General features: G+C 33.3%; 1 protein-coding gene across 2 annotated transcripts in view; it reads right to left on the bottom strand.

Annotated features, from left to right (window-relative positions):
* Positions 1 to 2548: 2548 nt before the first annotated feature.
* The window catches only part of Fut9 (fucosyltransferase 9 (alpha (1,3) fucosyltransferase)), a 206289-nt gene continuing 183930 nt past the window's right edge, over positions 2549 to 24907 (bottom strand). For both annotated transcript variants that reach the window (XM_005377778.1, XM_005377779.1), the window contains exon 3: positions 2549 to 6789. In XM_005377778.1, the coding sequence (XP_005377835.1) occupies positions 5702 to 6781 (1080 nt within the window). In that variant the 5' untranslated portion in view covers positions 6782 to 6789 and the 3' untranslated portion in view covers positions 2549 to 5701. The remainder of the gene's footprint in view (positions 6790 to 24907) is intronic.

Below are 24907 nucleotides of genomic sequence, written 5' to 3'. Positions count from 1 at the left end.
ATGGCTCAGTTTTTAAATATAAAATTTAAATCCTATCTATCTCAGACCCAGAGAATTGGAAGCATATATTATTGAAAATCTTTCATGAGATTCTTAAGCAGCTAATCTAGGAAGTCCCCAAGAAGTATGTGCATTTGAAAGCCACTGGCTTATGATAGAATTGTTTGCCAGATATAGTAATATATTTTCAGAAATATATTGAGTATTTTTTAAAAACTTGTATGAAGAGATTCCAATTGCCTGGAGCTGACTCAGGAATCAGTACTGTTAGTGGCAACTCTGTTGATTCTAGGTCTGTTGAATCAGAAACCATTCTTTCAGTAACACTGACAAATGATGACTGACATGAGAAAGGATGTTTTTAAAGCAAAATATTTTCATTGTAAATACAATGTGTCAACAGATATTTATCATGAGTTAAAAAACTTTCTGGGTGCATTTAGTCAGCTTATTCAAATTTTACTATATTATTGTCACTGAAAATTGCATCAAGGACTTCTGCTGAATTTCTGAATCATTAAGTGTTCTTAGATTCCTGTGATAAGAATTTGGATATACAACAAATCAAAAATATTTTTAAAAAATAATAAAAAATATTTTAAAATAATGCTCAATATATGGTTGTTTTTCTGCAATCAATTAAGTTCTGAGTAATGAGTTACAAAAGACGGTGGTAGACAGTTAAGGGGAGGGAGAAGTAAAAGAAGAAGGGTTAGTTAACTGAGCATTTGTTATAGTTTAAGCTCCAGTAAGGAGCAAAAATCATATTCTTTTCATATACTAGTTTAAATAATCAGTCTCTATGGAAAAATAAGAGGAAAATCTGTCTGGAATATTTACTTTCAAAAATTATTTTGAAATGGCTGTTGATATTTCATTTTCCAATACATCCATTTATTAATTAAAGAGCAGAAGTGCTAGAAGGAACCTTACTAAAAAGGCCCAGAAAGGTGAAGTGGCCTTTCCACAAATACAATTTGTTGAGCTAAAAACTCAGAGTAGCATTCTTCATACTTCTAGGTTATATCTCACTTTAGGTTGTTCAAACTTTTTGTAAAATACTTCTGAGTATGGATAATATAATATAGATTATGGAGAGAGAAAATAGTTTGGTAGTAGTGGAGCTTTTCCACTTGCAAAATTCTACAAAAATGTCCACATGACACACATATAGAAAAGCAAAACCTGTTTTTCATTGCTGTTTGCAACACAATAGCATGAAGTTAGGGAGTTAAAGGGGAAATAAACTATATTTCTCTTCGTGCATAGTTTGGTAATAAATATCTCCCATTCACAGTGCTTGCAGTTTATATTCTCCTTAAATATTACATTCATTTCTATTAGAAATTGTATGGTATTAATATTTAAATATAATGTTAACAATGTTTAAATCCTGTTCAATATTTCTTGCAGTGTTATTTCTCTTGGGGGTGGTGCTGTTAGAATGGAATAGGTAGGAAAAGCTTATAACGGCTTTCATTTGCCAGGCAGCAAACTGATGAATAAAATAAATGTAAAACATCACTTCAATTAGTACCAAGGAGCTGATATGGTCACTACATTAATAATATTTTACATGATTACTAGCAACATTCATTTATTTATACAAGTATGTCTGAGATTCTGTCTTGCATGAGACACTGCTTATCCTGCAGATTCTGAAGTCTGTTATATTTAACAACTTGGTTATAATTTAAGAAGTTCCCCAAAGGGCTGGGGATTTAGCTCAGTGGCAGAGCATCTGCCTGGCAAGCACAAGGTCATGAGTTCAATTCCCAGTACCAGAAAAAAAAATCAAATGAAAAAAGAAGTTCCCCTAAATGAGACCAGAGTTGAAGGAACTCAAACATATGATTGAACATAGTTATAATGTAAGGACCTAAAGATTTTTAAAGAAATATTGTTTTATACAAAAACAATTTCTAGGTAATTATCCCAAGACTTATGGAAACCAGTTTGAAAGCAGGAAAAAATAGCAGTAGCACAGTTCCTATTTTTTTCATATTTAACCTCCAGTTGAAGACAAGAATAGGAAGCTTTAGCAAATAATTCCAAAATATTTTGTAGGCTTACATTTCAAATACTCTGAGATTTCTAAGAGTTCACATTTTTTTTTTTTTTTTTTTTACTTTCTTAAGGAGTAAAGAGTTTTATAGTAAACGTGAAGATTGTCAGGAGTTGACAGGAGTTTTATAGTAAATATGAAATTTTTAAGCTGGTATTGGAGGCCAGGGATATAGCTCAGCTGCCCGGTGACTGCCTGGCAAGCATAAGGTCATGAGTATGATTCCCGGTACAAAAAAAAGCTGATATTGGTTCTCACTAAGATAATTTTAAAAGTTTCTACCTCTCATTTTCAAATTTATGACTGTCATAAAATATATGATTGTTATAGTTTTTCTACTCCAGAGAGTAATACTCCTAGATAGTGATAATTCCATATGTATTCTTATCAGTAAGGCCTATAATAATTAGTGTATATTTTTATTAAGGCCTATCATAGTTGGTATTTAAATATTAAGATCAGAATATTTTTAATATTTTGAAATAAAATATTTTAAGTGGTCTATTTTCTTTTTATTTCCACAATTTATTCACAGGCAAAATTATTCTTTTTTTATAATCAATAGCAAGCCAGTTTTATTGAATTAATATGACTTTCTTATGAAAAATCCTCACAAAGCATTGTAATCCCCAGGGTTTATTAAAGGACTGGTAGAGAACCATATACTTAATGGTTTTATTTCACTTAAATACAGTGAAAACTCATTTTCTTCTAATAAAACTCAACTCTTAAAATCTTTAAACCAAAAAGAATGCTAACAAATTTGATTATTTATTGAATATTTTCAAATTTGAAGTTCTTCTACAGAATGTACCATTCTAAAGATCCTAGATAATGCCAATAAGACATTCACATTTATAGAAATTCAGAAATACTTCTTTTATGAGTTGGGAATGATGGAGAGATAGGAGCCTTACATTCTGATCTTAACTACTGTAACTATATTTAGATGTCTGTATGCATATGTGTGAATATATGTCTTAAATAAATGTCATCTCTGGACCTTGTTAACTCAGTAGAAAAAATTGATTTATAAACCTGATATATTTCTTCTAGCCCTAAAACTCAAGATTAATAGAGATAGAACTGAATGATTCAGTTGACATACTGGTTTGGTATTTACAATTTGAAAGTATATTATTCTTGGATGGGTAATGGGTTTCAACACAGAGATGTACCAGTTATGCCCTTATATACTTGGCTTGGGTCATATTATCAGCATATAATTATACTTGCAATCCAAGAAAGAGCTCAAATTAATAGTCAATAATAGAGGTAATCCTCATGGCTTTCAGTAATTTGAAATAATCATTGTTCACTTCAGTAAAAGTAGAGCAAAATACTTTTCAGCTTTCAGAGAAAGGAAGTACCTTCTTAATTTGTTAGCAATGCATATTATTTAGATCCTAACTTTTTGATTAAAAATGACAAATAAACATAAATTATGAGTTTGACTACTATGACAATAAAGTAAATGTGAGTGAGATCTTTATTCATCTATGAGGTCATCCATGAAGACATTTTATTCCTTGATGGACAAAGGAAATGAAGTGTGGGTAGAAGAGGCAATACAGAGCTAATCTATGTTGGATCAAAAGAGTAGATGAAGTTTGCAGCTCAGAAGCATGTCAAGGAGCTGAACAATTGGGGAAATTTGCTACCTTTTACTTCATTAAATGAACAGTAACTCTATGGCAGGTAATATGTACATAAACACAGATTTAGGCTGAAGGGAAACTTTCCTATGTCTTTCTACTGCTTGTAAACTCCTTTAAGGCAGTGATAGCACCTTTCATTCTTCATCTTTGTTAGGGAACTGACGGACACAGCCTTCTTGTAATTATGCCAAGGAAATGAACGTGAGGATCAAACAATCCTCTATTCAGTTCAGGAATTTTCTTTTGTTCAAATCCTTCCAGTGCTAGGAAAACTTATTCTCCCACAACTCAGTCTTGATTGTTAGAGATACTTCCTTCCTACTGAACTGAAATTTATCTCTCTACATTTGATCAAGTGTAGAAGATTGTGTCTCAGTTAAACTGATGTCAATATATAATAGGATTATTAAAATAAGCACAAACTAGAGCCAAGTTGATGCAATCAGAACAGGCTAATAAATTTGATGGTTTTTGGCAAAAGTGGAATAAAGGCATTAGTAATTCTTTTGGAAAATGCTTTCCTTAAAAAATCTTCATCACCTGGTTTTTCTTACGATTTTTTTTCTTATATCCAGATTTCCCTTTCTTTAACCTATGGAGGAGAAATTCTGTAGGTAGATGAAAATTCTCCAAAAATGTCATGCTATGCTAGGTTACGTTGGTTCTGCAAAGCTCTGAAGACCCAAGTTATATGTGTTATGTATGGATAATAACTAAAATGTAATAAAAAAACATCATCTCCAATTGGTATCTCCTGGCTACAGCTGTCACTTCATTGAGACAAACCAAAAATTTATCATGATTTTCAGCGCCATTTATTTATTCATTCAAAAATTATTCATTAAATCCTAGCATTGTGTGTTTCCTATAGATCATACTGGGCTGGGGATATAGCTCAGTGGCCCAAGCGCCTTCCTGGAAAGCATGAGGTTTTGAATTTGATTCCTGGTATGAAAAAAAAAGCAAAAAACAACATATCAATGACAATTTTATTCGTTTACTTTTAAATGATAGGATGGATTTTTTGAGTGTCATGTGTATTTATTAGTCTATATGGCAAAATAAAACTGCTTAAAATACTAGGGCCCCAAAATATTTTAAATTGATAAGTAATTAGGATTTATAAATAAATAGTACCATTTATAAATACAACTTGTACCTATAGGTATCCCTTTCATTGGTATTTGAGGAAATCATTTATTATTACAATGAATATTATTAAGATTGAGAACTATCCTACATTCTTTTAAGGGTTATTAGCATTATTTCCCAGGTACTGAAAATCACAACAAATTAGATATGTAGGAATTCTTGAATACTTTAAGACCATATGAATAATTGGTTGCTTTTGCAAGGTAGCTTAATGAAAATAAATGTGAAACATAATAACTTCCTGAATAGAAGTTATGCTTCACATCTTCCCACTGCACAAATCATTCTACCTTCACCAATGTGGTAAACAGGTACAAAATAGATAAAATAGTTATACACTGCTCAGTTCTGAAGTCAAATAGGTCAGAATGCAATTATGGTACATTTTTTCCTTTGTTAACACTATGCAAAGTTGGAATTATAGATTGTAATATTTAGTAAAAATCTTTCATACTTTAAAATGTGAGTTGTGCATCTTCATTTCCCAAATAAATTGAGAAGCTGATCAGTGTAGAAAGAACAGTAGAATCAACTTACAGACAGCTACACAAATGTGAACAAGGATGTTTATAAATGATAATGAAGAATAAATTATTTTTCAGCGCACATAATTGGGTATATACAGGATAATTTAAAACCAAATGGAAGGATTGGTAATGTGAGCTCTTAAAAACCTCCATCTCCATCAAAATATACACATTACCCATGAGAGGGTGATAAAAATAAACTGTGACACAAAATCAGAGTATTGTTTCTCTTCTCAACCTCAATATTTGGATGATATCTCATCAAAATATTTTGCTAAATGTTCAAATGATGGAAAAAGTTAATTCCAAAACCACTTCTCTAAATTACCAACAGACTTATATTCTTGATGCCTTTTTACATGATCACAAGCCAAGCATGCATGTGATTCCCAAAATCGTGGAAGATTTACAGTAAAATCCTTCCTCCAGTTAAAGTAGCTAAGATATAACTTATTGTTTTTGTCGACTTCCTTTAAGTACTTTGCTAGCTCACTGGGAGAGTTATAATCTTCCACATGTATGAATGAATCTGCTGGAATATAATTCTCATAGTTTTCCCTGGATGGTCCCAGAACAACAGGTACAGATCCAGCCAAGAAAGCATTATAGAGCTTTTCTGTTATGTAATCTTTGTGGATTGAGTTTTCAAAAGAGAGATAGAATTTACAAGTAGATATGGTAGGAATCAAGTTCTTATCATTCACATATTCTCCAAACGCTTGACCATAGGTGTGGATTTCAATACTTTTGCTCAGCTCATTGTAATACTTGACCCTGGCGTGCTCAGGGTTCCAGTTACTCACAACCCAACACACCAACTTCTCTTTGCTGGGCACCTCAAATACGAATGGGTTTGTGCTTACTGTCAAGAAGCCATAAGGCACTTGGATATCCGAGTCTCGGCGGTAGGTTAGAGTCAGGTTGAACAGATGCTCAATGCCACTCTTTTGGGGGGTGTGAGTCGGTGATTCCAGATTCATCCAAATCCATTTCTGGAAGGGAGGCCTAGCTTGCTGAGGTAAATTAGTCAGATCCCAACTGATGTCTCGGTGGTGTATCAAGACTGCATGTGATTTGTTGTACAGTGTCCGGTCTGTTGTGAGGTGACATCCTTGGATGTTGAACATGGCTTGGCAGGATGTGAGGTCAAAGGTTTGCCCAAATGGCCACACCCACACCAAAATAGTAGTTTCATTAAAGTAATCGGTTTTGGAGGAGAAGAAATTTTTCATTTTCAGCACTGAGCTGGCAGATTCCATTGGACTGAGGATCCAGCTGCTGGTGGGCTTGATGTAAATAAGCAGACACGCCATGAAGCAGCCTAGAATAACGCAGACAATTAAAAATGGCCGGAGGATTCCTTTGGATGTTGATGTCATAATTTTTTCTGTGGAACAGAAAAAGACAGGGGAAGGTAAGTGTGAGAGAAAGAGAAATACAAATTTAACTGAAACATATGGTACATTCGAGAACACAATCACAAAATAAGCTGCTTCTTCGGCTTTATCAGTTAAATTCTTTAACAGAGTTTCTCGTTTAAGAGCTATTGTTAAAAAAGCAGTGTCTTTTTTTTTGTTTAAGGAAAAACAGTTCCTATGTAAGCCAAGAAACTGTTTTTAAATGGAAGCTCCCCAGAAACTCTTCCTTAGAAATAATAAACCAGAATTCAATTTAAATAAAGCAACATATCTTCAAGCCAAAGTTACATGTTTCTTCTTTATTTGCTTGTTGAAAAATGGCACAATGTAAAGCGTTATCACTCGGGCCACGGCGGAAACTTTTAGTGTTTTGGTACACTGTCATATTTGCAAACATTTCTTGGTTAATATAGTCACTTATATACTAGCATATTGCGACTGTCACATATATTTTTCTTTTTTTTTCTTCTTTTTTTAGAGACAAGGTCTTGCTATGCAGTTCAGGCTGGCTTGAGCTCACTTTGTAGCCCAGACTGGTCTCGAACTCGCAAAAGTCCTTCTCCCTCAGCCTTTCAAGTGCTGGGCTTATAGGCATGAGCCACCACACCCTGCAAGACCGTAATATATTTGTAGATCAGATGGAGCTCAATAGAAAACCAAACTTTTAAAAGGAAAAAGTTATGGTTATTTTACAAATGCATCAAAATAAACTAGAAAATTAAATTATTTTGCGCTTGTCCTTTTTTCTTACAATTTTCTCTTTTAATAATCTACCAGGATATAATAATCAAATATGCTTTATTGATATTAGAACAACATTCTCATTTGTAGTGGTATTGGGACATTAAAAAAGATTTTATTTGCAATGAAATTATATTAATATTTTAAGAAGTGAATAAATACATTCTCAAGACTGTACATATGGAGAACAATTTGTATGTTACAAATTTTAGCAAATGTGACCAAAGAGATCAGTGCAGCCTTCTGTCTTTTAAAGTGTCATCTAGGTTTTCCTTCATTGGCATTCAATGAATCTTTATTAATAAAAACACAATGATATAATATATAATATATTTATAAAATTTTTCTCAATTTTTACTGAGTCACTGAAACTCATTTTGTTCTTCTTACCAAAATAAAGTAGTCTGTTAATTTAAGTAATTAAAGTATTTTGAAATCTTGATTAAAACTAGGATAGAATATTAGCTCCCTAATGTTCAGAAAAGGAAAGAAATTGCCCTTCATTTAGTTATCTAAACTTATGTACACATTTTAAAAATAATTTTTTGCTTTGTAATTATTCTTAATACATATAATACTTTCTGAGTAGTAAATCTTGACCTGAGTCTAAGTTTCTGGACCTTGCATTTTATTTTTCTTTTTTATTTTATTTTAAAAATAAAAGGAGGAAAACATTACCAGACAGACAACCTTTTACAAAATAGCAAAAGAACAGTACAGATGATACAGAGTTACAAACAAAGTAGCAGGAAATTAACAATGCTTCTTGTATTACATATTGATATCTTCAAAGTGGTTTTTCATGAAAACAGATAGAGATATGCAATATTGATCAATCAAGGACTCACTGACAGTTTCTTTCAGCAAAGAAATAGAAGACAGTAGAACAACTTTGTTAACTATCCTGTATATACATACATACAAAATTTCTACTTCTTTCCCTTCTCTTTTCCCCCACCCCAGTTGCCCTTCCACCTTGAGTACTTTCCTATCATTTCACAATGTCTATCCTACCTCCTAGTTTAAATTAACTCTTTCAGGTTTTACACTAGTGAGACAACGCAGTGCTTGCACATGCATGTCTGATTTATTTCACTTATGAGTGTTGGACCTTGCATTTTAGAATAGCCCTAGAACATAATTATTGGAATCAATGACAATATATCTTACTGTCAAAGTTAATTTCAGTTCTGAAATTTATAATAGAAGAAAACAACATTATGCACACATATATATGTTAACATATGTATATATAAAAGTTAAAGGTAATGTGTGTATGTATTTATATCTACATACAAATGTATACATGCTAGCTCTTAGAAGGATACACACACACACACTTAGCACTTAGAATACAGAGAAAAATCAGGAAAAATATTATGAAGGATACCTCATTTATTGGAAGTGGCATTGAAGGTACTGTACATCAAACATTATGCTATGTGGTTAAAACTGTATTTAGGTGGAAACTTATAAATTTATACAGTTTGGGGAAAGTAATGAATTGGGCTACTGGAAAGCTAGACAAAGAACAACGGTGCTGCACTATGGAAGTAAAAAGAGATTAATTGAGGTGAGGGAAGAAATCACTGACATTCACAGCAGAAATTTGAAAGGAGTAATAATGTCACAAGTTTTGAAGCTGTCAATACAAACTTTAAGTAAGAAAGAAAAGAGTGATTCAAATTAAATATCAAAAAGGGCAAATCATTATTGATGTAACACTGATTAAAATTAGAAATGACTTTTGAATAATTTTATGCTCATTGATTTAAAAGATTTGAGGAAATATTGGTTGTTTTTGGTGCCATATCGTCTGTACTGTTCTTTTGCTATTTTGTAAAAGGTTGTCTGTCTGGTAAATGTTTTCCTCCTTTTATTTTTAAAATAAAATAAAAAAGAAAAATAAAATGCAAGGTCCAGAAACTTAGACTCAGGTCAAGATTTACTACTCAGAAAGTATTATATGTATTAAGAATAATTACAAAGCAAAAAATTATTTTTAAAATGTGTACATAAGTTTAGATAACTAAATGAAGGGCAATTTCTTTCCTTTTCTGAACATTAGGGAGCTAATATTCTATTTTTGGCACCAAATATTGGCACAAGAAAACACAACAATTGCAGTTACAGAAACTGAATTTATAAGTGACAACTAAAAATAGCTACTATGTCTAGATACTTCTGCAGAAATGCTATTCAGTAATGCAGTGAATAGAGAATGTTACCCCACTTTTTAAATAATAAGAAACATCATTTTAAAAAATAGAAAAATAAGAAAAGAAGTTTAACTCATTTTATGAAGCAAATTACAATCTTGTTTCCAAAACAAGATACGGGGTTTTTAGAGAGGCAATTTCAGTTTAAACAAAAAGACACAAAAATAGAAAAAACAGAGCCATAAACAGTATTGAAAATGTACCAAAATGTGATCAAGGATAGATTTAGGATGGTTAGTTATAATTTTTTCTACCATATTAACAGCTAGTTGAAAAATCTCTCAGTTCTTCTTTAAGAAAAATTGTAGACGTAAAATTTACTGGTGGCATATGCCTGTAATCCCAGCACTTAGGAGGCTGAGGCAGGAGGATGGCTGTGAGGCCAGTATGGGCTACAAAGTGGGTTCAAGGCCAGACTCAACTGCACAGTAAAATCCTATCTCCAAAAGACAAAATAATTTTTTGGAATGGTTTCCTTTTTATTGGTACAATATTTATATTTCACATGAGTTGAGGGGATTTTTTCCAAGTAGTTGTTTATAAAGTAGGAACAAATGTAACTACAGTTTCTACCTATTCTTTTCTTTCTATAAGACTGAAATTTAATGGCTTACAGAAATATTCTAATTAAAATGTCTTTAAATCCTTTTGGAAAACTAGCTAAATAATAACATGGTTTAAAATTATGAATTTGGTAATTAGAATGACTGATCTGAAAACAATATGCAGTATAAGAACCATTTTGTATGGTGAAGCTCTGCATCATTTCCAATGTTTATTTTTAATTTTTTAAAAATTTATTACTGTCTTTGACTATTTAATCAATCTTACATTCTTATGTCTAATGGACTGACAACTTCACTGAAGATAACAGTATGTAGTGTGGCAACCTTTGCAAATTTCTAGCATTTTGTCTGGAGGTCATGTAACATTTTTGTTGTTTTTGTGTTGTTTTGATTTTGTCTTCATTGTTGCTTTGTTTTTTAATTTTTAAAATAAAAAAGATAAAATTATCATTCCATGAAGACTGAATATATGAAAAAACTGAAAATAACCTAGGTAAAACCTACTCTAAATTATTTTCAAATTTCATCCTTTAAATATTCCACCTAAATAAATGATGTTGATTCGGTGTAATCAGGTTACAACATTTCACAGCCACCTTTTAATAAATGGCCGCTCTTAGTCAGGCCTTGTGCCAAACGCTGCACACATCATTTCCTTAATCTTCCTTCAGCTGCTATGGAAATAAAAAACTGCTTGATCACTCCTTCTTTACAGATATAGATACTGGGGACAGAGGTGTAAGTAACATGGAAACCACTGAATTATACTTTCTCTTGTCTTCAACAATCTTCTTTGAATAAGTAATACAAAAATCAAAAATTCATTCACATTTGGTGCCTGCAGCTGTGTTTTTTTTATTTCGTTTTTTTTTTTTTTCGGTACCAGAAATCGAACTCATGACCTTGCGCTTGCCAAGCAGGCGCTGTGCCGCTGAGCTAAATCCCCAGCCCCGTATTTTTTTTGATCTCTATAGCATCAGTGCCATGCTCTAAAATGAAGGACTGTTTATCCGCGAGTTCAGTTTAGATCAATTTTTCTTAGCAAGAACAACGTTGGACAATTATGTGATGCTCATTATTGCCAACCAGTGATCTGAGCAGTACATTCACACACACCCCACACACATGCACACACACACGTTCACACAAAAAAGCTGTTCAATTAACTCATATTAGATTTCTATATTATTAATAAAGAAGCAAGTCCAAAATGTCTAAGCAACTGCCTTAAGTGATACAATAAGTAAGTGATAGAACATAGTTTAAAACTGTAGGTCTTTGGGTCCTGCATCTGGGTATTTTATGAATATGTTTTATGACCACTGCTTCTGCAGTCAGAGAATACAGTTATCTTGGTAACAGCAGAATTCAAGCTTCATGAGACAGTTTGTTTTCTGCACTTTACGATCCCTGCCATGAAAATACAGCAGGGGCTTAACAAATCTGCATACCTTTATTCAAAATTTTGGTTCTACTCTTCCTTATGATTTTTATGCTGAGAACCCTGAAAAGATTTAAAACAAAAGTTTTATACTTTAGCTACTATCTGCCATATTATATGGTTTCTTGTGCTACAAAAATGTATATTCATCATCTCATTTTCAAAGATTACCCTGAAACTTCCAATTCTCTCTTAAGCTTTTCTTGTGGGCGTTACTATTCTTAGTTCCCACAGTTTTCTCCAGTAGATTTTAAGCCAAATGCCTGCAGCCTTGGGAGAAATGCCATTTGCTTTTCAGCAACTAGGCACCTGTTGATCTCTGAAAAGCTGTCAAATTTGTGTTTGTGAAGACCCTTTATCAGAGGTCTTCAGTGTAATATAATCTCTGATTTTTCCACGGTTTAGCCTTTGTTTTGTTTCCTCAAACTCTAGGGATGGTGCCAACAAACTGTAACAGTTGAATCACCAGTGCTTTTCTCTTCCTTTGGATACTCTCTAGCACATGCCAACCATTCCCTGACTTATGTTGGTAGTGGCTTCATCTTTAGATAGCCTAAGGAATGGCTTAAAAAAAAAAAAAAAAAAACTTTCCTTTTGTCTCAGGCATTTGTTTCCAATGGGGAGAGAAATACCAACTGTCATTTTTTTCTGTGCTATAATTTCTTCTATTGGGGCCACTTTCTACATTCATTTCTTTGAAATTTTCTCTTTCAGTTGACGGATTAACCTCTTTTAGTTTGATCTTTCATCTGTGCTCTCTCTTCTCTATTCAATCACTAGTTCTTAATCGCTGTTTTTATTCACTTTGGGAGCTCCATTTACCAGCGTCAGCTCAGCTAGTACAATCCAATCTGACACTGAGCCCAAATGTAATCTGGCTCAGACTGCAGACAGAGCCAGGCGGTGCTTTCATGCCATTTTCCTAGAGCGTTCTTTCCGGTGCGCCTTGAGTCCAGCAGTTTTTTAAAACTTGGCTGTCAGCACCAGACGTCAGCACTCACTGTGGTTATTGTCAGGTTTTAGCTCTTACCATCCAGTCAAACAGTCAAAGGAAACATTAAAACACACACACACACACACACACACACATACACAATCAAAACTCTCAGTTCAGGCTGATCTATTACCATTTTTTCTATTGCAAATGACAAAGTAGAGCAATTAACCCACTGGATTCTTTTTCACACCTCCCTGTCCTTTAATATCTATTCCTACCACAGTACTAAATCCTACAATTTTATCTTCTAAATATTCCTTACAGTACTTGATTTCTCTATTTCCTTGGGTCACATATGTATCATCTCTCATATGAAACACTGATTTTACTTTCCAAATGGGGCACCTGGCACTTAATTTTGATCCTTTCAATTTGTTCACAGTGCACAGACCAGCAGAATTAGCAGCAGCATTATTGGGGCTCAGAAAACCATATGCCAAAGTACAAATCTTAGAAGTAAATCTTCCTGTGACCTCCCATCTCCTTAACCGCCTTCCTTCCCTGGAGGCTAGCCCCACAAGCCAGAATTTCTCCTTCCCAAGGCAAGTCATAGGAACTTTTCTTTAAAGCAAACTATAGAGCATAAACTAACACTCTAATCTGCCTTGGACCTGGCTACAAAGAAATTCTCCAACCTACATTGTCTTATAGTAGATCACCAGACCCCCATTCAGAAGGGGTCCTGCTTTATACTTGGAAAAGTGAAATGGAGTAGATCATCCAAAAGGAGAGAAACCTTTCTGGAGAGAGGAAAGAGATGGTTGGGTGACCAAGTATAAGATAGACTAATGTGGCCACGCAAGGGGTACAAAAGGGAGCAGGCAATGCAAGGAAGGCACAAGCTGTGTGATAGGACTAGAGACACTGCACAGAGGGACTATCAGTGTGGACCAGCATTTCAAGGTTCCCATTCAGCCCGTTAGCTTAGATTATAATAGTCTTCACTTAACCTAAATACAAAGGGATCATTTACCTTAGGCCTGGTGTTTTCATTCTGAAAGTTCTTATGTCATGTAATGTTATAAACAAATAATTTTGGTACTCCTTTCTCCTGTAACCTTTTTATTAATGGGGCATCAGCTATAACCCTTTATAATATCCAAGAAAGAGAGTGCTTCCTTTTTCATCTCTACACCACGATCTGAATCCTGTTAAAGATGTAAACTTTCCCACCTTCCCCAAACCTAGACTTATAGAATGAAAAATTACAAGGTAAGGCCTCACACTTTGTTATTCTGCAAACAGTTGTGATTTTAAACCACAGATAATGTCTCCCTCTTGTTTAAGGCCCTTCAATGAATTACTTTTGAGCACTCTAAAATCCTTCTGTGTTGTAAACAGCCTTTGATGACACGCATTACCTCTGTCTCCAGTCTTATCACACAGCTTGTGCCTTCTTTGCATTGTCTGCCCCCTTTTGTACCCCTTGCGTGGCCACCCTAGTCTATCTTATACTTGGTCACCCAACCATCTCTTTCCTCTCTCCAGAAAAGTTTCTCTCCTTTTGGATGATCTACTCCATTTCACTTTTCTGCTCTCTCACATCTGCTGGTAGCTGTTTATGGAAGGATTTCTGACAACTTGACCTCCCAACCAGTACCTAAATCTACACCCCATCCACGGGCCTCATCATATTATATGCCATTTTTGTATAGTTGCTACTGCAGAAGCTTTTCCTATATTTGTGTATTTGGTTAATGTAGTTGCTCCTCTTATCACTTCTGTTCAATTGTAACTAGACTCATAGTGCAGAGACTGGGTGTTTATACTTAGATTTCAGGGGCTAGTACCTAAATCATACTTGGCATATTTTTACTCAATATATTTTGACCAAGCATCTGCTAATATTATCAGTGAACAAAGAGCTTCTAATTGTTTTTTAAAATGACCAAGGTACCTGGATAAGACTTTTATATAGATTTTGTTATTTAGCCTTCAGGAGAAATACATTTCTTTTGCTCATGTAACGAATAAATGTGGATCACTTGCTATATAAAGCGTGTTTCAAAATGCCTTACAGATGCTAATTCCTTTAAAATTTCTAACGTGCAAATGAAATGTACACAGTAATTATGTCTGTTTCTGCAAATGAGGAAACTGATGCTCATCTGTTTGTCTAAGGTCAAGTAGTGAGTGGCAATAAAGACTGGGATGTCTTCATAGAAACAATAAAGATGGCTAGACTCCAGAAAGTGTTGCTTTAGAAAAATATGTTGAGAATAAGATTCTAGCTTATAATTGCAAAGAGTACATGAAGTATATGAGTCAATATTTATTTTATGATATTTGTTACTCTGGATCCATTATTTATAAGAAACTTCATTCAACAACAGTTTTCTTTGCTTGCATTAGAAACCAGTGGCCATGAACAGTGAGACCAGAGACTTAGAAGGTTTGAATGATTATACTTCTGCTTGAAAAGAATATAGAATAGTGAATCTGAACAGAGTAGGTATAGAGGTTTACTTTACTATTCAGGTGCTTATAAAGCAGTTCCAGGCACTCCAACGGTAAATGCCACAAACACAATTGCTGATCGAAGGCCTCTAGGGTAGCTGTGTTCCTTAGGAGCTGCTTTCATTTTCAGATGAATTCTTTGTGTGCTATTACGTTGAGTCAGCTTTGGAAATTAAACTCAAAGGACCAGGTTGCCAAAAGGCAATATATGTAGAGAAAAGAGAGTGTTTCAGCAAGATTTTAGTTATGTCTTCGAGTTTTCCACCCAATACTATCAGTTACTTTTTAGGAGATTTATAAGCATTTATAAGCATTCTGTCATTGTCTGAACAGAATAATTACTTGTCTATTCAATTTTAAATTCAAAATGTGGGTTTCATAAGATTACTATATAAATCACACATCTTAAATGATCATTTTTGATAGTTTGGTCCTTCTTTGGTCTTTCTGTCAGAATTTCTGTTCTCCAAAGTGTCTCCCAGTTAGGTCTATGAAAGACCATGAAAGTTGTGGATGGACTGCAAACCTGTCTGGCAGCCATAATTCCTGCTGACTCCACCCTCCCTCATTTGCTACCATTGATCTGAGAATATGCTTGATAGAACTTTGTGCCTACTATTATCTACCAAGTTCATGACCCTAGAAATCTAAAGCCAGGTATTCCTCTTGCCTAACTTTGTGAGTTTGAGTTGCGGGTATAAAACTGGCTATTTCAGTCAGGGACAATGCAGCTTTAAATTTGCTAAGGCACGCCATCTCTCTTAGAACATTTTCCTTTAATTTCTCACCATCTACCTGGTAACAATAGGTATTTTTGTCCACTTTATAGGGCAAGGAGTTGAGTCACAGTAAATTGGTTGCTTTATCCCTCTTGGCTCGTTTCTATAATTTTTCTTGTGGTAATATTCTTATGATTCCATATGTGATGGTTGAATATATGTGTCAACCTGCTTAGGCCATGATATGTCAGACAGATGTAAAACAACATTAATAGATGTGTCCATGAAGGTGTTTCTGGGACAGATTACTATGAGATTTTGTGGGAAGGGATAAAGCAATTGACCTTCCCTAAGGTGCCTGAGCATCATCAAATACAATCAGAACCTAAATAAAGGCTGAGGAAGTCTAAGTTTGCTCTCTGACACACTCTTTGAACTGGAACATGGATCTTCTGCTTTCTATGCTTCTGGTTTATGAGCCCTCAGACTCAGTGAAATCCTCATAGTTAGCTTCCCACTCATCATCACCTTTAACTCTATCATGAGCATTCCTTGGTCTTCAGTACACAAATGGTGGAATGTTCAACTTCTTAGCCCTCCTAATCAGGTAAGCCAATACCTTACATTAACTCTCTATGTATAGGCCTATGTATAGGCCTTACAGTATACCTTCCTTATATAGCTATGTACATTTTTCTCTATATAAATTGTCTATATATCACAAGACTCTGTTCTATTAGTTCTGTTTCTTTGCAGAACCTTGAATAATACACTTTCAAAATAAACACCATAACGTGCATCAAAGGGGATGAATTCTCAGAACACTGAAGGAATAAAAGGCAGAGAATCTACCTGTAAAGATACATACCATATTAGATGGACTATTGCTATGACAATAATTTCTGGATCAGATCAAATTTTGCAGGCTGATTATCTTTTGAACTCATGTGGTACTAATTAGCACCAGTTTTACTGGGATTAAATAATAAAGTATCACTGTAGTTAATGAGAAGTTTCTGAAACTTCAAGTTAAATTTACAATAGAAGAAGAACCCAGTAAGGACTGAGACATGAAGAATAAACCATGAGAAAGCAAAAAATCTGAGATAATATGATAAAAAATGCTAAAGAGATGTTAAGAGAAAAGCAAGTTTAAGCAACTTGCAGCTGAGTGAGCTAAAGATGAACCAATTAACATTTTAGGAAAAATGATATTGTTAATAAAAGGGTGGAAAGAGTGTTTAGAAACTAACACTCCTAAGAGAGATAAAAAAATAGTCTTAGAGATAGATACCCTATCCTTAGTGGTGGTGATGGAATGGTGTTGTATCTTGACATTCGTTTGGCTCCATTGGTTTATTTCTCTACATCTTGTACAGAATATTCTCAAGGGCCCGTCTAACCCTCTGTCTTGGTTACTTTCTCATTACTGAGACAAAATATCTGACACACAGAGTTAAAGGAAGAAAGGCTTATTTTAGCTCACAGTTTATAGAAGTTTCAGTTCATAGTCTGCTGGCTGTAAGGCAGGGAGGCAGGGCAGATGGGAATCCCAGAGGAAAAACTGTCAGTCATAGAGCAGGCAGACAGCAGCAAGCAGCAGTAGCTTGCCTTCCCTCTTTTCCTGTAAATTCCACCTAGGATACAGGCTTATTGGTTGGTGCCACCCACATCTAGGGTGGAACTTCCATTATGGACACTCACAGGTGTGCTAAGCCAGTTCAGTTATCACATATTATTAATCCTGTTCACATACACTAGATCCAGCCACTTCCCAAAAGCCCTGCCTATGAGTGCATGAGGCTTTGTGTAGACACCTAGATACAAGTCATAGCATCCTCTTACCTGATTAGGAAATCAGCAATCTTTTTTTATATGTATGCCATTTTATTTTTATTTTTTTATTTTTCATTTTTAAAATTAAGAAAAGTAACAAAACAACAATGAAGATGAAATCAAAACAACACAAAAACAACAAAAATGATACATGACCTCAAGACAAGATGATAGAAATTTACAGTGGTTGCTGCATTACATACTGTTATCTTCAACGAAGTTGCTCAATCCACCAGACATAAGAATGTAAGATTGATCAAACAATCAAAGACAGTAATAAGTAATAATAAAAAGAAACATTGGAAATGATGCAGAGCTTCACCATACAAGATGGTAGGAGCTCAACAATGGTTCTTATATTGCATATTATTTTCAGATCAGTCATTCTGATTATATATGCAACAATTTGAAGATGACATTACATACTATAACAATCATTGTTAATATCCTATCACCATGTTTTGAAATCCTTCATTTTTTTATTGTTCTCTGTGCTGTTTTGTTTATGTATTCATTTTTATTATTTTGACTTTTTTAATGAAAAATAAAATTTATATGCATATATAAGGATAGCTGGAATAGGTGTATTGCTGATTTCTGTGATTTATTGAAAGGAACAGTTAAAGCAATCTTTTGAATACTCAGTTTCTTAAGTAATTAAATACCCATAAAAAGTGTCACATTTTGCAAGCATAATAAAGAAAATGGAGGCACAAAAAGAGGACACATTGACGGAGAACACTTTTGTTTCCTTCTCTACACCACGGTGGGAAAGACATCCACATAGCTAAGGCTGTTCTACCTCATTAAGTTCTGGAAAAAAATAAGTCACCTCATTCCATCAATTAGCATCATTTTTGTATAACTTCAGCTTCTCTATATTTCTCCTGGTTGTTTTCCATCAGGGTTTAAATAAAGTAGGGTAGACACCTAGATACAAGTCGTAACATCCTCTTACCCTGATTAGGAAATCAGCAATTTTTTTTATATGTATGTCATTTTATTTTTTACTTTAAAAATTTAAAAAAGTAACAAAACAACAATGAAGATGAAATCAAAACAACACAAAAACAACAAAAATGATACATGACCTCAAGACAAGATGATAGAAATTTACAAGGGTTGCTACATTACATACTGTTATCTTCAATGAAGTTGCTCAGTCCACCAGACGTAAGAATGTAAGATTGATCAAACAATCAAAGACTTGTTGAACTCCTACCATTCAACTTCTTGTATGGTGAAGCTCTGCATCATTTCTTATCTTTTATTACAGGACCTCTATCCTCCCAAAGACCAATCGTCCTGTTTTCCATGTTGCCATAAACATCCACATACCTGCCCAGTTCTCCATCTGAAAAGCATCATTTCTTCCACTCTTTTAGCCCTACATCTAGTTAATTAGTACATTTAGTCAACTGAGACATTGTCATATTTATTAAAGCTCACGTCTTTCTTCATCCTGCCTAGGTCTATGTCCCATTAAAGCCTGAATCACTTATTTCCTGGACTACTGCAAAGAGCTACTAACTTTTATATCTGATGTTGCCCTGGTTTTCCTTTAATTCATAGAAAACGCTGTGGTTTGAGTACTGTTTTTTTCTTTGCCTTTCATTCTTTTAAAAAATATTGTTTGAGTAATGTTGGGGAGAAAAGACTCCCCAGCTAGTGTCTGATTTCTTTTGACTACCTGGAAATGACTGGAGAAAGGGAAAGGGAGGGTGTGTGAGCTAGTGCAATCCTGTAAACCTGATAACTAAACTGGACAGTAGACAAGAAAATTTGCAGAAAGGACAATTGTTTGCTATGAGTTATTTTAAGGAAGAACTTCTTGGTTTAGGATTGCTTACTGTAAATAAACCAAAATTTTGGTAGCTTATGAAGCATGGTTCTCTCAAGAATATCGCATAAACTGTTCAACTATCTTAAGTATAAAATGGAGATATTCTATAATTTAAATGCACCGCACTGTGAGGGAACACTGGGAGTTTCTATTGTTCTGGAGACTACATGTCCATCACTAGGCTGTTTCAGACCTCATGTGTCTCTTCACTGATTCTGTCCTTAATCTATTAGTAAAGCTTAATAGTGATCACAATCTTTGATTGAAATGAATTGGCTGTGACAATCTGATCTTTTGTCATAGTTTGATGTTTATTACACAATTTTGAAGTGCACAAACATAAAAGTGAAAGTAGTTTGTATTATAATCCCCAAAACAATAACAATTACCTTGTCCACTTTTCTTTCTAGTATTTATTAGACTTATTTTGTTATTTTAACTATTTAATTTCAAGTATGCTATTTCTCAAAACAATAGTGAGAAATAATATATTTGTTTAACTTAACATCAAGTTTTGAGCGTTTTCTCAAGCCACTAAGAAAAAGTCTGACTTTTAATGGCTAAGGGCTGGATAACCTTTCACTGTATGAATGTACTGAACTAACAACTATTTATGTGTTGTTGCTTATAGACATTATTTTTATTTTGTTATTAATATAAATGTTACCATAACATGTAACTTTGTAAATATGTAAAACTATTTTTCTGATTAGCTCCTTAGGACTGATTTAGACAAAGGAGAAAACCAAATGAAAGATTATGAATAATTTTAAGGATCTATATCCTTACAGAAAGATGTAAGAGCTCATATATATTCTTAAAATGAAAATAGTTTCATTTAAGAACTTTTTTATTTTCTAAAAGTTTTTATGTACCAGATAAGAATTATGTGATTAAGTTTCTGTTTGTCACTTTGATTATTAGCAAAGCAAGATTTTATTTATTTATTATTGATATTTATTTATAAATGGATTGCCTATTGATCTATTTCCCAAAATGTAAAAACCATTTAAATTGTGGCATTGAAGAGATTTTGTCAATTAAAATTATCAATGATACTCCTTCAGTTACCTATTTCTCACAATGTTTTTGGGAAATTGTCTTGAGGATTTTGATAGGTTTGGTATACAAAAGTTATTAAGTTTATATAGTCAAATACCATATATCTTATTTTCCCTTGGTCTCTGTATTTTTACTTAGATCAGTCAAATTGATGTTATTCTAACTTTTAATTGTAATAGTTTTTATATCAGATTTTTAGTTCTTTGAGACTACTTTCATACTCAGTATACAATAAGGAGCAACTTAATTTATTTTTCAGCTATCTTGTCAATTCTTTCCAACAATATAGCATAATCTTTCCTTTGATGAATTTCTGTATAAGGTTTTATTTATCACTTTCATAAATATGTCTAAAGTTTTTTAAGGGTATCTGTGTATTCTATTTATCTATTATATTACATTTGCCTCTCAGCTCATGGCTGAGAGATATGTCATATTATAAATGTTTTTATGTGAATTTTCCCTTTTAATCATTTTCTTCAATAACATAATAAATAACTTGTTCATTCTTTCACATAACTTTAGGCTTTCATCTATGAAGCCCAATTTTGAAAAAAAAGTCAAGCTAGTGTTTTGAAGAAATATGTATGCATATATACTTAAATTATTTGGGAAAAAATTACATGCCAAATATAATTCTTCAAACACGTGTAATGAAACAATTTAATTAAAATTGTCATATCACTGAGTAAATTTGTGGTTAACATCATAAAAAATGCTTTTTCTAAGATATTTTATGTTGTGTTGTCCTTGATGTCCCTATGTACTGCATCTTTTAGTCCCTCTTTTATTCTGATTAGTTCTGAAATAGGGGAAAACTATTAATTTTGTATTATTATATTTTACAGGATCACTTTTTGGAACTCTTCTTGATTTTAAAAGTTTGCGTTTGCTTACTGAGTCTGCAAGTTTTGTGTGAATAAGCTTGGTAAATAAATTTTTATGTACTGTTTTCAATAGATTAAATTGATTGCTGCTATTGTTAGCTTAGAATTTCTGGAATAAAGTTAAATAAAAATGATGATTGATATCTTTGACATAGTTCTGTTTGTAATTATTGTATTATGGCTGGCCATTATGTAAGATAGGTACTATTCTTATGTTAAGGTGATTCACTTCTATTCTACTTTTAAGCGAAATATTAGTTCCATCTTTCTATTTAACTTGATTAAACACTCTTTTCTACTGAATATTCTTTAATTTTTGTTACTGGGTCTTAGGTGCATACTATATCAATAGATTGATTTATTTAAATCTTCCATAAATTATGAGCTTGTATTTCTATACAACTTTATGTTTGCATACCTCCCCGGAAATGGTCATGCATATGGTTTGCATATCTGACCATATTTTCCTATTATGGGAACCCTCTTAAATTCTTATATTAATGCTTGGATATATGCATAAAGACTTACATGAAATAATATGTTATTGCAATGGTCATAAAAATTATAAGTGCAAAATAAATAGTTATCAAAGTTTATTTTATGTAGCAGGCAGTAATAATGAGAAGTTTTTTTAGCATAGGATTAACTTCCCTTGAGAGTTCCAAAAGAATTGTCCCTGATCTTCTCTTTTTCAGTTTCTTGATAACATTTCAAATTTATTTTATCCCTATATTTGACATTGTTCTATTACTTTAGTTAATTTTCATCATTTGTATTTTTCCAAACTTATCCAGGGCACCAAGATTTTCAAATACTTTTCTGTTGTGTAGGCCACCTGGTTTGTGGTATTTTGTAGTGGAAGCCAGAGCAATCCAATATAGCCTCATATTGAAAGCTTCAAATGTACAGCCCCGTCATCAGGAATGTTTATCACAACACTTACTTTATTGTATTGCTTAGCATGCATTTTTATATCCATGATATCAATGCGGTCATACCTCACTTTCTGAATGAACTCACCACTCAGTTATTTGTTTGTGTATATTACTGTGACTTATTTTCAGATGCACTAATAAAATCTGTTTTTCTGAGCTTGAGAAGGGAAAGCAAATCCTAAGTGTCCTCTGTTTGATATGTGAGATATCAATAGGTCTTCCTAAGGATATACATTTGACTTTTTCTAACTTTAAAAATAGTAGCATAAATATAATAAGTAAAAAAGGTAACAATCTAGTTACTCACTATGCATTCATTTGTGAATCAAGTAATATATTGCCTTTACTTTTAGCTATGTGAGGTTAGTGCAAGATTGTATCTTGCAGAAATATAAGCCAGAAGACCATACCCTGGTTTCTGGACCTTGTGTGACACATGGTCCATTGTTCTGTCATTGACAGAACTTCTGCTATGATGTGGCTGGTTTCAGGTCCTAGATCTACCTCTGGATATCTGTGACATTTTGGGCAACATCCTCAACCTCTCCTTTTCTCAGTTGTTCATCTAAAACTTAAGAAGAATGCATACCTGCTAGACTTGTGCATGTAAAATGAATTGAAACACATTTATTACCTAGGATAGTCTCTGGCACATAGCAAGCACTTAGTAAATATGAACTTTCATAAATATTTCACATACATATGGATTAAGGTGTATAATATTTTAAGTTTTGCATATGAAGTTGCCACATGTAGAAGTTGCAATCAAATGTTTGCATTTCTCTGAGAGGCAGAGTTGCAGGAATTTTTACATGTGACAGTCTCGTCACTGAATCATCGAGCAAAAAGGTCACCTCTCACAAAAAGAAAGTGGTGTTTTGCAGCATTCATGTTACCATTTGTCACTGGCCACAATGAAAAAGCAATTGGTTGCATTTTAATTGGATTTTGTTCCATCTTTTAGAGTAATTACTGGACAATTATTTTGTCATCAACTCTTTGCTCAGTAGGCAAATTTGACTTCATGAGATTAAGAAGCTAATTTTCTCTTATGTAGTTTGCCTATTTGACCTTCAATTTCTGAAAACGTATTTTTCTGTTGTTCTCTTTGAGAGTAATTTTTCGCTCATTATCATTTTTGAGGTTTTCAGTTAGTGGATGAAATCAACTAAAATTTTATTTTTTCTTTCAGCTAGAAACTTAACTTACATAAGGTTTTGGATATAACAAATGCTCATTAATTTTTTTTTAAGTTTGTGTGTTTGTGACATTGTATTCTAGGCATTACACTGGATATAAAGAAGCTCCCTTAAAGAACTCATAACAATAATAACCTATAATAAACAACAGTAAATGATAAAGATACAAATCCTGTTTAATAACAGATGCCCTTAAAAGATTTTATCTTAATATGTTTTTCCTCCTCTCTGCTCTCAAACTGTGACACATCTTTCTGATGTGGCACTTGCATTATAACCACAATTTCCCTGTGGTCCTTCCTGAATAGGCCATGACTCTCAGAGGTGTGAACCAAGTGGTGTGACTTTCTATCCCCTGTACTTATCAGAATGTCTGCTACACAGGAGGCATAGATATGTACTGAATAAGTAAATGTTCATTCAATGGATAAATATTTGATAAATGAATGCATGAAAATTTAAGCAAACAATCTAAGCCTACAGTATATTTTTTCTTTCTTTATCTGAAGTGGAAAAGGACATACTGCACATGGCCATATGCAATATAAGATAACAGTACCCAAGCTGTGAATATGTGTAAATTCCCGATCAGAACAACTTTCAGATATTGAGAGAATGGGGTCTCTGCTTATTGTGGAATGAAATAAAACTCACATCCTTTAGAAATCCCAAAGCAAGAGAAGTGGCAAAATATTTTTGTTAAGTAGTAACTCTGTAAAATTCAAATGCACATGAGATATTTGAGGCAAAATAATATGATTGTTTCAACTTGTGATTTCATTAATTTCTAATAGTAGGTGCTTGTATAAAGCAAATATGAGGATAGTTCTAAAGCCAATTTATATGTATCAGTGAGAAGGGATATTGATGCATTACCATTGTGTTTATTGTATTAAATTGCATTGCATAGTAGACTGTTAGGTATAGGAGACACTTACATACTGAAGTTTACATTTCTGTAATTTATATTTCAGTTAAATAGTAAACCAAGTGAAAAATCAAGGGCCATAGCAATTCTGAAAATAATAGCACCATTCAATGCTTCGATTTACTTTTCTTTGGTTGTCAGGTAGTGGGCAATGGAAATGTTTGCACATTTAATGTTGACGAAAGATGGAGACAGTCACAGCATTTGTGTGAATGACAATGGGAAATAAAAAACAATTTTTCAGTATGGGGTACTTT

The sequence above is a fragment of the Chinchilla lanigera genome, unplaced genomic scaffold (genome assembly GCF_000276665.1).
Source record: "Chinchilla lanigera isolate Chin_1 unplaced genomic scaffold, ChiLan1.0 scaffold00010, whole genome shotgun sequence".
Taxonomy (NCBI): Eukaryota; Metazoa; Chordata; class Mammalia; order Rodentia; family Chinchillidae; genus Chinchilla; species Chinchilla lanigera.
Note: the sequence above shows the minus strand (reverse complement) of the source record. Positions and strands in the feature narration are given on the sequence as shown.